At 37.5% G+C, this 13,403-nt stretch overlaps 1 protein-coding gene across 4 annotated transcripts in view; it reads right to left on the reverse strand.

Annotated features, from left to right (window-relative positions):
• PHKB (phosphorylase kinase regulatory subunit beta) overlaps positions 1–13,403 on the reverse strand; it is a 193,756-nt gene that overhangs the window by 16,133 nt on the left and 164,220 nt on the right. For all 4 annotated transcript variants that reach the window (XM_073795660.1, XM_033845059.2, XM_033845058.2 and 1 more), the window contains one exon: positions 10,518–10,720. In XM_073795660.1, coding sequence (XP_073651761.1) covers positions 10,518–10,720 — 203 coding nt within the window. The remainder of the gene's footprint in view (positions 1–10,517; positions 10,721–13,403) is intronic.

Consider the following 13,403-nt stretch of genomic DNA (forward strand, 5'->3'; position numbering starts at 1 on the left):
AGCCTGCGCGTCCGGAGCCTGTGCTCCGCAACGGGAGAGGCCACCACAACAGTGAGAGGCCCGCGTACCGCAAAAAAAAAAAAAAAAAAAAATATATAACATTACTATTACTACTGATAGTACATGACAAATATTTAATACTTGCTCTTTGGTAAGAACACTAAAGATGACAAGGTATCTACAAACAACAAACTACATGTTCGTGAATTTTCTGATATGTGCAACAACAGAATATGTAACGGAGTTAAGATGCATAATTTGCACTTCTCTAATCAGCTGAAAAGCAAAACTGGACTAAACCTGTATTATTGCCAAAGACTAGAATTTATTTACTTGTTCATCTTCATTATTATGAACTACATTTAATCAAAATGTTATACAAGCATAAAAGTCACAAGGATATAGTTACTAGTTACTCTGGATGTTTTGATGTTAAAGTTGCTTATGAAATTAGTTCTTTTAAAAATTTATTTTATTGGAGTATAATTGCTTTACAATGTTGTGTTCATTTCTCCTGTACAATGATACGTGAATCAGCTATATGTATACCTATATCTCCTCCCTCTTGGGCCTCCCTCCCCCAGCCCATCCCACCCATCTAGGTTGTCACAGAGCACCGAGCTGAGCTCCCTGTGCTATACAGCAGGTTCCCACTAGATATCTATTTTACACATGGTAGTGTATTTATGTCAAACCTAATTAGTTGTTACAGCAACATTTCAGTTACAATAAACTGCTCCATGGACTCTCTTTATAATATAAAAATTCTATTTTTAATTTTATAGGTTGGACAAAATTTTTTTCTATTTATTATTTTATTTCTTTATTTAACATTTAAAATTTACATTTGAGGCAGCTTAGTATAATAGAAGGAACATCAAATTGAAAATCTAAAGACCAGCCTTTTGGTGTCCCCAAACAACTTAATGTCATGAAAAGAAAAATGGGGTAAAGGGGTACTGTTCTAGATTAAAAGTGACTTAAGAGATATAGCAACTAATGCCATGTGTGGGCCTTCTTTGGGACCCTGGTATTTTTAAAACAAAGTCATTTTGGGGACAACTAGAGAAATATGAATAAAAACAGTGTACCAGGTAATATTAAGGAATTATTGCTAACTTTGTTGGGTGTGATAATGGTACTGTGTTTATTAAGAAAATGTCCTTTTTCTTACTTTAGATATATACTTACTAAAATATTGAGGGGTAAACGTCAAAATGTCATTTGGCTGTAAATTTCCTTTATAATTTACAGCCAAAACAAAGTAAAGCAAATATAGTAAATATAAATTACTAACAATTGCTTATACCCATTTAAATAATGGGTATATAGGAATTTACCAAACTATTCTGTTATTACACATTTAAATATTTTCTTAGTGAAAAGAAAAAACAATGAAGACAGACCTGGATACCAATTCTGTCACTTACCAACTGAACCCCATTTCCAAGTTATTTTTCAAATGGGAATACTGTATTACTATTACTTGTTCAGCTCATTTTATGAAATTATTTTGAGGAATAAGTAAGACAATGTTATGTTAAAGCTGTTAAAATGCTTTTGAAATTATAGAGTTCAATTTTTATGTTCAATTGTTATGTTCAAATTATGTTAGCAAACTCCTTTTATTTGACTTCTCAAACTCAGGTTGGAAGAAGTGCCTCATTGATTTCACTTCAGGAGGTGTCCTCTTCTAAAATAACTAAATTTTTTAAAACACTTACTTTTTAAGGTCCTCCCAAAACTTGAGTTATTAAAAGTAAACATTATCTATCACATTTACCTTTTAAAACCTTCAGTACCATAAACAAAGATAGTTGGAGATCTAAAAATTTCCCCTCTGGCTTCTATTTACAAAATCTCAGCAGTTCTGTGAGCAAATTATAGAAAACATTGTACTCAGCAGCCACCAAAGAAAGAAGATGACTTTTTTTAAAAAATAAATTTATTTATGGCTGTGTTGGGTCTTCGTTGCTGCATGTGGGCTTTCTCTAGTTGAGGCGAGCGAGGGCTACTCTTTGTTGCGGAGCATGGGCTCTAGGCGCACAGGCTTCAGTAGTTGTGGCACGTGGGCTCAGTAGTTGTGGCTGGCAGGCTAGAGCGCAGGCTCAGCAGTTGTGGCACATGGGCTTAGTTGCTTCGCGGCATGTGGGATCTTCCCGGACCAGGGATCAAACTTGTGGCCCCTGCACTGGCAGGCAGATTCTTAACCACAGAGCCACCAAGGAAGTCCCAGAAGGTTCATTTGAGCACAAATGAATCTAACTTATTTGGCAGATTGTTAAAAATACATTATTCATTCAAAAATATTGGCCAAGTTAATCTGTTTAGCTTGGAATTCTTCAAAAGACTACAACAGAAACAGCCAAATAGCCTTATATATGAACAGACACTTAGAGAAAGTAAATAACCAAGTGAGTCACACAGTTTAGAAAATCAAAGACATTTTAATCCATTTTTAGAACTACTAATACAAAAGAGCATTAATTCCTTTGCATGGGAAAATCTGGCTTCTTACCCTCATTCCTGCTGACAAAGTCACCAAACCTGATTTGACAATTCCAATGTAAAAGCACTTAATGCAAAATGGGGAAAGCAAGCAAGCAAGCAACTGTGGAAGGTCAAAAGAATGAAGGTTATTCTTGGACCAGATCCTTATAAATTCAGTCTGCCTAAAGAACCAGCGACATGCTCTATTTGACAATAAGCAAATGAGAGAGAGGCAGATGCACACTACTGACCAGATCAACCTTCAAATGTAGCATGGTCTGACTTGACAATGAATTCCTCCACAATGCTGGAAAAATGTGAAGAGGTGGCCTAGTATTCCTATACAGTCCTGGGAATAAGTTTATCCTTCTAAAAACTCTCTTAATGTGAGGTTGGTTAGCATGTTGTGTATGTATTGGCATTTTCCTTTCCAACCTGCCCCAATTAAGGAGTGAAATATAAAATAAGGTACATGGAAACCTGACATCACTGGTAAATCAGAACAGCTGACATTTTCTGAAAAAATGTTATAAAGAATAGCACTGATCCACAGCAAGAAACAATTTTTAAAATAATCATTTTGAGGTTATTTCAAGATACTAAGAAGTATTTGCCAAGTTTACTGTTAAACACGTGAACAAATAACTGTGCAAACATTTTACTAAGCTATATGACAGGAGATGAAAAGTTGCAAGAAGGGACTGTTCTGCTTGATTCCTATTAATACAAAGAGGGAGACAATTTGATGAGGCAAAGTGAGCTTCCTGTTTGGTAACTGGAGAGAAATCACTCACCCACTCTACCTCTGATCTAATCATAACAGAATAGAGGTAGAACTCCATCATCTCACTTCTTTACCTCGTATCAAATGGCAAAAGCAAAGTACTATGGATGAGTATCAAACCAGGCTAATGAACTCAGAGCTGCAATTATATCCTTTTTCCTTTACTGCACAAGCAATGTTATGGTCTGGTACCTATGACACCAAAGGACTTCTCTTAAGCACTGGATGTGTGATCCACAGATGCAGCTGTGGGCATTAGAAGACAAGACATGCATGGATCATAATGGCTTACAGAGGATGTCCTGGCAGTATGAAAAGCAGGGATGAAAAAGACTTGATAACATATATGCTCAGGGGTTGTCTCCTGAATAATAGACCTAGAACAGAAAGCAGTTGATTGGAGGTCTTTACAGTAATGGGCCTGTCAGGAACTTAATCTATTTCAACATGAAAGCTGGAGCACAAATCAATAATGAGACAGCAAATCAAATCATTATCACACTAGAATACCATTCCTGTGAGCAGGTTAATTTTGTTCACTGGAGTGCCTGATAGCAGTAATGTTGAAGAAATTGCATTGGCAGGATTAACCTTGGGAAAAAGAGAAAAGAAACATGGTGGTATTGGTTTAAAGCAATTGAGGCAGTGGGTGATGTAAATAAATAAAATTTAAAAATCCAAAAACCTCAGAGAGAGAGGTTAAAACAGAGAGATACAAGCATACATAGTGCAGGAGAATTATGTGTAAGATGTACCATGACTCAGACAAATGTTCTTATTTTTTATGTCCATTCAGCCTAATGAATGTTAGCATTTCAGGAGGAATATGGTGTTAAAAGCTGGCTAAACTATCAATCTCTTTAATCATAATCAACATTTGAAAGATAGAAACAACAGTAAAAAGTCAGATATGAATGAGTCTGAAATACTTTAATTAACCTGTAAGGAAATTAAAAAAATGTTTTCTATAAATCCCTTCCCTTCTTTCTTTTAAAATCATGCTACAAACACAAACGGGTGACTTAGAAGAGCAAGAAACTCAACAATTTATAAGAAATTTGACACTCAAGGACTCTATAAATGAATAATTTGCTCTTAAGCAAGGTTTTAAGCAAAACCTTCCAGGGACTAATTCCAGGTAAATTTTGTAAAGAAACATAAATAGAGTATGTGTTTGCTGCTAGCAGTAAATGCAAGGAAGCTGTTCATTTAAGGAGCTGAGGTCTGAGTAAAATTTATTTAAAATAAGTTCCAATAAAAATATATTAAAAAGATACAAAATTATCTTTTTTCTTTTCAGAAGGGCACTATCACAAGCCTCACAGACAGGATAACTGCAGTTCTCTGAGGTTGTTAGATATCCCTTGAGTAGAGACAGGGTTCCAAAACCTTTCTGTTAATATGGTGGAGGAGCACCATGGGCAGGCACAGGAGAATATTTGTTTTAATTTTTATTTAATTAATTTATTTATTTGGCTGTGTTGGGTCTTTGTTGCCGCACGTGGGCTTTCTCTAGTAGCAGTGAGTGGGCGCTACTCTTTGTTGTGGTGCGCAGGCTTCTAATTGCGGTGGCTTCTCTTGTGGAGCCTGGGCTCTAGGTGCGCGGGCTTCAGTAGTTGTGGCTTGCAGGCTCTAGAGCGCAGGCTCAGTAGTTGTGGCACACGGGCTCTAGAGCGCAGGTTCAGTAGTTGTGGCACATGGGCTCAGTTGCTCCGCGGCATGTGGGATCCTCCCCGACCAGGGCTCAAACCCATGTACCCTGCATTGGCAGGTGGATTCTTAACCACTGCGCCACCACGGAAGTCCCCACAGTACAATTTTTCAGAGTCTGCCATGTGCTTCATGAGGTCCCACCAGATGATGGTGGGGTAAGACCATGTCAGATGGCAGCAGAGAATCCAAAAGGGATTTTGAGTTTCATTTTATGAAATGCTTGGGATCATTCCACTGGGCCTTGAAGGAGAATCAACTATGGTGGAAAGGGATACCTCGAGGGTGAACATCTCTTGTGGGAGCAGAGGGTCTTTGCAAACCTAGGACTGGAAGACAAGGGTGAGTATGTGTGTGTTTGTTGGAGGGGGTGGGTGGGGCATGGGATCCTCCTCCTTGGGATTTGTAGTCTGCAGAAAGAAAGCCCCAGAGGTACTTGCTCTCCAAATGCCACAAGATAGAGGACCTCAAATTACCAAATGTCACAGCAATGCTGTTTAAGTTTTATCCTTTGCAAAAGACCTTCACATTCCTTACCCAGAACTGCCACAAACCAATGAAGAAGCCAAAGCAGGGACAGCCTCCCTATTTTATATATATGAGAGCTGGAAGAGGGATGGGGAAGCATGAACTCTGGAGTCATTCACCCTAGGTTCAAATCATGGTTCTTAGTATTGTGACCAAGTGCAAGTTACTTAACTTCACTGAATTTTCATAGTATCTTAATATATCTCTTGCACTGTACAAGGGGCTAACCTAGAATTAGTTCCAAATCATCCCTATTTTCTTGGTCTCATGATGAATAAAGGGGGCAAAATCTTATTTTTTATGTTTGTTAATTTGTAACTGTTCAGCCTCCTTGGTGTGTCTTGTACTGTACAATACTAAATAGTACTGATCCTAGATTGGAGGACTGACAAACTAAAGACAAAAACCATCAGGAGACAATGCACATCATAGCTGCTACATGGATACTTGAATGTAAAATGGGTCATAGGCTGAAATCATGTAGAAGGTACCATAAAGGTCATAAGGTTTTAGAAACAAACAGTAAGGCCTGTCTCCCTTAAAAGAGAGCAACACTATACATAAGTGAAAACATGCACAAAGTATTTAAGATTGAAGAACAAGAACTTTGGAGTCAGGCAGTCCTGGGTATAAATCCCAGTTCTTTCACTTACTAATTTAAGTTACCTAAGCTCTCTGAATCTCAAGTTGTTTACTTTAAAATGGGGGTCCTAGTGACTACCTCAAAGTTGTATGGATTAAATCAGATAATATATATGAAGTATTTTTAGCATACTGTCTAGCATATAATAGGTGTGCAATAAATAACATATGGTTATGGGGATGGAGGAGGAAAGGAGGATGAAACCGTTCACCAGAGTAAACTTTTGAGTGCAAAAACAACATGTTACTCACATATGTATCCCCTTAGATCCTTACAGGGAATGCTGATTAGAGAAGTACCATTATAAGGTAATTTGTACCATGCCCTGATATGATTAACTGCACCATTCCATTAATAAGTGGAGAAAGTGCTACATCCTTCTATTCTCTATATGTATGATTAAATTTTCATATAAACAAGGCCCTGTTTAACTTTGTCATTTCCTGAAGGACATGACTTGTACAAACCAAGCGCATTTATCAAAATTAAAAGAGTCTTTTATTTCTCTGAGTAGAGAGCCATGCTTTTATTTTTCCTAAATTCCCCATCACTAGCTCAAGGCAAACTACCTGAATCTACTTATAACCTATATATTAAACAATCTGTCAAATTTTATTGAACATCTCTTGTGGGCTAGAACACAATACAGATAGGAAGAGAAGATCTGGTTTCTATCCTGAGCAGACGTAAATTTCTTAAATAAATTACTTCTTATTTAAAAAAAAAAAAAAAAGACTCTGGGACTTCCCTAGTGGCACAGTGGTTAAGAATCTGCCTGCCAATGCAGGGGACACGGGTTTGATCCCTGGTCTGGGAAGATCCCACATGCCGCAGAGCAACTAGGCCCACGTGCCACAAATACTGAGCCTGCACTCTAGAGCCCGCAAGCCAAGCTACGGAAGCCCGTGCACCTAGAGCCCGTGCACTGCAATGAAGAGTAGCCCCCACTCGCCACAAGTAGAGAAAGCCCGCGCACAGCAACAAAGACCCAACACAGCCAAAAGTAAATTTTAAAAATATAAATAAATTTAAAAAAAATCAGACTCCTTCCCAACTGACAATGTCCCAGTGTTTAGAGCTGACCCTGTGAGTCAAGCATATGGGGGAAATACATATAATAAGTTGGGCAGGGACAATGTTAATACCCACAATGGGAATATAATGCCTCGATTAATTCCAGGATGAGTTTCAGGACAGTGAATAAAGTTTCCCGGCAAATTTCTCCATTAGGAGGCTTTTTTCTATCATTAGATTTTTTTCTATCATTAGATACTAAGTCAGATGCTCTGTCCTGACATTTTTATTTTGGGTGACAGTTTGAGAAAAAAAGAGTATTTTATTTCTCACAGAAGGCACTGAACATATAGAATAGCAGATACAAAAACAGGAAGAAAACTATTTTTAGAATAAACTAAACATACTTCATTCCCATGCAGAGAAAGAAGCTTCAGGTCAGATGGATTCAAGGAAGAAAATTACATTGGATTTTTGAGAGAACATAAATTAGCCTAAAATGCTGAATAAGCAGTAAAGGAAAATCTACTTAGAGGCTGAAAAACACAGCATTGTAAAATCCTGGGGAACAGTTAACTTTTACTTTAAGCCTTTGCTTAAGTCACCGTAAGGATGACTATCACTTAAAGAGTCCCCTGAATAGAACATTTACTACAAATGATATGATTTGGAAGAGTTATAACCTATACTTCTTAGTCAGCCTCAGAGAAATGCCTGAATCTGTGACAACAGAGTACTTTTAATACCTGTATGGATACAAAGAATCACACCTCTTTTCATTTAGAGACAACTCACATGAAAGACCCATTTCTGCATCCTCATATATAGTCAAGAATTAGAGCTGAAAATTTTAGAGCTAACAGAGACCGAAAAATCAGGATATGATTCACAGTTCTTATAATTGATTTGGAATACATCCTAATATTTGAAAGGAATTATTTTAAGGGATGAAAACGAAGGTCAAGTTCTATGCAGAGTGAGTTCATTTCTCAATCAAAAGAAAGAGGAGATAAAGAATGGGAAGCGCACCTGAAATATACTCTAACTAAAATCAGGTAAACAGTTTAAAAACTAATAACCTCAACTAAAAAAATTTAAGTAAAACTGAAAAACATAACTTACAAAGTAGAAATCTCCCAGAGAAAATAATTGACACCGATTTTATGTATATTTTTCCACATATATATTATACATATATATATATATACAGTATTATTGTTCTTTTATAAAAAATAGAACAATATATTTGCAACTTTTTTTTTTACTTAATTTATCTTGGACATTTATAAATATCAGTATATTGACTCTATCTTGTTACTTGTAATGGCTGCACAGCATTTTATTGTATGGCCCACTATTTCAAACAAGCATGAAATGAAGACTGCTGTTAAAGTATGTCTAAATTCCTAGAATGAGAATTGTTGAAACGAGAGGCATTCAGATACTTCCAATAAGCAACTAGTTTTTAATGTAATTTTTTGAAGGAAAAAATGGGTAATCATTTTACATAAAGTGCTTCATACTCACATGCAAAATTAAAACAAAGAAATGAAAGGGAAAATGAAATCAATCCAGCGATAGAAGAAAGGAAAAAAAAAAAAAGAAACAACAAGAAAGCATGGTAACTAAAAAACAAAATATAATGGTAGAAATAAGTCAAAATATAAATGAAATGGCACAAATATCACATATATTTCTATTAAAAGATAATCAGACTGGATTAAAAGTAAATATGGCATGAATGTTAAATATAAAAGACATATCTATACAAAATGAAAAAAGAACATTGAAGGTAAAGGAATGGAAGACAGTATACCAAGCTAATAAAAACAAAAACAGAAAGCAGGCATGGCAGTAATATTAGACACAAATAATTCATTTGTTATATTTCATGCATTGTAATGGGACCATGGTTATGCTTTTAAAAACTCCTTATGTCTTAGAGATACACACTGAAGTATTTACAGATTAAATGATATGATGGATTTGCTTTAAATCTAGACGGGAGTGTGGGTGAGGTAGGTAGTGGGGGGGTATGAGTGAAATAAGATTGGCCATATGATGATATTGTTGAAGCTGAGTAATAGTATGGGCTTTATTATACTATTTTCTATACTTTTGTAGATGCTTGAAATTAAAAATAATTTTTTAAAAATAATTCAATTACAAAATAAATGACACAAGGAAAGATTCATTGTTAAAACATGGCAACATGGACAAAAACAAAGCTTTAAAATATATAAAGCAAAACGGATAAAAATGCAAGGAAAGATTGACAAATTCATAATCAGGAGAACATTTTACAATTTATCAGCAATCGAAAGTCAAGTAGGACAGAAATAGTAAAGATATTGATGATCTAATTATACAACTAGCAAGCTAAACACTTATTCACACTCACACACATTCACAGGTATTTGCGCCTGACAGGCTACATAGTCTTTTCAAACACTTGATCATCCCCCAAATTGGCCACATATTAGGTTACTCTATATGCTCAAGTATTGTTTTTTGTTGACTTTTTTACAATTAGAACATATTCACATGATACCTGCATTCAATACAATCAAAAATATGTTTAAAAAAATGAAAAGACTCATTTGTACTTTACTCGGTTGTGGCAGGCCTTTTAAACATATTATTTTGTTTCACCTCACACAAAACAATGAGGCTGGTATGAAAACAGGAGGGAGGTTCAGCCACTGACCTCAGGCCACTGAGATGATGAGTGGCGGTCTGCACTTGCACTCAGTTCCGCTGGATGCCAGAGCCTGGTCACGTGCTTACTGCACTGCCTCACACAGTGCTTGACTAAGAAGATTCAAGATCACCAGAGCCTTACTTTCAACTTCTCCAAACAGAACACTTACAATTTTAATGACTAAAATTTAGATTTTGGTAGAAAACGGATACAGAAGAATATTCTTAAAAGGACCAAGTTTTTATTTGAGTGTGTCCTCCTGACACCTAATTTTACTAAAAAAACCCCACTCTTAAGTCTTATCCACTTATTTAGAGGATTTTTTACAAGTATTGTGCATAATGGGGTTTTTGTTTGTTTGTTTTATTGTTTAACGTGATACACCTGCTTAAACCCCTGGAGTTTGATTTTACCAGAGAACAGAGTTATTCCCCTACATCTCATGTTGGGAGTTAAATATGTTTAACAGGAGGGTTTTTTTCAGGCCACTAGTATTTATTTCTTCATACCACCAGACGTTGTCTCTATGACTTAGGGCAAGATGCACTTTCCTAAATACCCACCAGATCTGGGGCAGCACTTCACTCAGAGAGGCCAAGGACCACCTGAACAATTCTCTTTATGCAAATGCAAAGTACTTTACTCACCCAATTCGTATTTTCAGCATGCCACGGAATAACTCCGGGTTATTGGAGATGATCCAGCCAATATGGATGACCAGTTCTTGCTGAATGACCGCCTCCCTCTCATCATGGGTATTACACTTGTAATAGATGATGTTCTTAATCACTCTTGGAGACAAAGGATTAGAGATAACCTCTTCTTCATGTCCAAAGGCACCCAGAGTTACCTATAGGTGGCAGAATTTTATTGTAAAAATGTCCTAGCTACTAACAGATAAAAGAAAAAAATTCAAGGCTCAGGATGACTGGCAGGATGAAATTACTCTATGCAAGCTAGGGAATTAGGTAGAATAACTGTTCCTGCTACTTATTAAAATGGCTTTCAAAGCATGACTCCCACTGGAGTTCATGATGGTTCAGTCTGGTCTGAAATACAAGGGCAGGTGAGGGTCCTGGTTAGGAGAGTGGAGGTGAATGGATAAAATCAGGGAAGGAATATAAATAACTAATGAGATAAAATTATTCTGAATGACTTTAGTACTAGAAACCCCCCAGAGAAACCAGAATACATTGACTAGTTTTACTTTAGTGCACAGCCTATGTTTGAGAGTATATCCTTCACCTCTTTTACAGTTTCTCATGTGGAAGTGTTTACTCTTTAACAACACTGTAATCTTTTCAAAGGCAGGTGTAAGGACGTAGAGTTGTAGTGTAGCCCCACTTTTCCTGGCGTAGTTCTAGGCACTCATTTTCAGTGAGTGCTGAAATACTTGTTGATGTATCTCTGGCCTGTGGAGGGGAATAAACAAGACTGCCCACAAGCCTGCGAAATGAGAAAGCACAGAGGGAAATGGCAATGAAAATTCAAAGCCAAGAGTGCTGTTGAGCCTGGGCAAGAGAAATAAATACTCTGCTCCCCCCTTCTCCTCTCGCCTTAGCATTCTGCCTCCCAGAAAAGTCTGAAGCCCCTCCTTCCTCCTCATTACCCCTCTCCCACTCTCTTCCTTGTACAGTGCACGATTATAAGATGCAGGAAAAAGAAGAGGACATCAAAGGGCCCTGTGTTTTCTGAGATGAGGGGAGAAGGCAGAACAGGTGTCTTCTGCCCCAACTTTGTGATGGAGTGAAAACTGAGAACTGCTAGTTTATTGTAACACAACTGGTATCAACCAGTTAGTCCAAGTGCGATTACTTTTATTAAAATGTCATCTTGTAAAGAAGAAAGCAAACAGAAGGCACATCATTGCCTCCGGAAGCAATGATGACTAAAGCACTATTTCATTCCAGGGAGCTTGAGATGATCTGAAAGTGCTCTGTAGAAACAATATTACTTCAGTTCTCAGGGTGGAATTTCATAAATAAGCAATTACAAACTTGGAATGTTCCATTCTCATTTCTTTTTTGTAAAAGTGTAAGATGCAGTGAATGAATGGACTTCATACACCTGAAGCAGAGCTGTCAGCCTCCCAGGTACCCAGCTCTGTAAGTGACTATTTCCCTGGGAGATGTGCTGGTCTGGTGGGCAATGGTCCAGCCACAGCCTCAGGACAGGCTCCAAGGCCTCCAGGATTCTGCTCTGTGAACAGAATCTCAGAATCACAGGCTGTAATCTCCCTCTAGATAGTGTATAGAATGGACATGACCAACCCTAACCTACCCCTCCTCTCCAACTGTCAGGTGCCAGTGACCTCAGAGATCATCAAAACCTTCTCATACATCGTAGAATTAACTATATTTTCAGATATACTACAGGGGCCTAAAATCCAAGGAAAAATAGCTTCCCAAAGCCTGTTTACTTTCTTTAAGGGGTGGCTCAGTCCAAGGCAGCAATACAGGACTCTGTGGCTGGATCTGAGGATTGCAGTGAGGAAAGGAACCCCATAAGTTACTACCTGTGTCTTGGTCTTTTTAGCTGACGAATGAGAATGAAAATTCTACCTCTTAATAATTTGGAGAAAATAACATATGTGAAAAGTGATTTAAATTTTTCTTAGGAGTTTTTTTTATTAGTACAATAATTTTTTCATTGTTATTAAATATTACAGAATAAAATATTCTTTCAACTTTTCAAAAGCTAGATGTCAAGATGAAATCATTTCTGTTTTAATGAGTTAAGAGCCCTGAGATATGAACAATGGGTTGATTCCATCAGAGAAGGTTAAAGTTTTTTGTATTATTATATCCCTAGGTTAACTATCAGGAAGACATGACAAAGCACACATACTCCCAAAGGAGAGATAGAAAGCAAGCAGGTTTTCATTCCAATCAAATGATTATTCAGCCAGGTAATTAGAGCTTATAGAAAATAAAACAAAAAATGAGCAGCCATATTCCACTCCACATAGCCACGTGCACAGGCTCAATTCAACCCACATTCACCAAGTGCCTCTCAAAGGCCATGTTGGGCACACTGGGACAGGTGCTGGACAAGACATGGACCATGACCTCTGGGGGTTCACGGCCTACCCTGGGGTGAGAGACACACATTTAAATGAACTGGGATCCAGGGCAGGTTGTGAGGAGTGTCACAGGCCTACTGTGAGAACCCAGAGAAAGGGACTGCTAACTGGAGATGGCTCTGTGAGGAGAAGATGACAAGAGCTGGCCTTGGTGGGAGGGGAGGAGCTGGAAGGAGAGGTGGTCCAGAGGGTTAAGGATCTGGGGAGTCAATGCATTTCTAAGGGGGAGAAGAATCTTAAGAGGAGGAGAAGGGAAAATGCGCCCTTCACTGCTCCCTGTCTTTGTTCTACCTATCCTAAGCCTGTCTGGAGTGCTTTAGTAGGTATCATACCATTTTCTTTGTCAGTATCTTCACTGATCTCAAGTTAACACAGAAGTTGAAAATTAAAGCTCTGAGGTGCAGCACAAATACTTAGTATCTGTGCATCTTTAAGACTAGATTTTGCTTGG

This window comes from Tursiops truncatus, chromosome 19 (genome assembly GCF_011762595.2).
Source record: "Tursiops truncatus isolate mTurTru1 chromosome 19, mTurTru1.mat.Y, whole genome shotgun sequence".
Classification (NCBI taxonomy): domain Eukaryota; kingdom Metazoa; phylum Chordata; class Mammalia; order Artiodactyla; family Delphinidae; genus Tursiops; species Tursiops truncatus.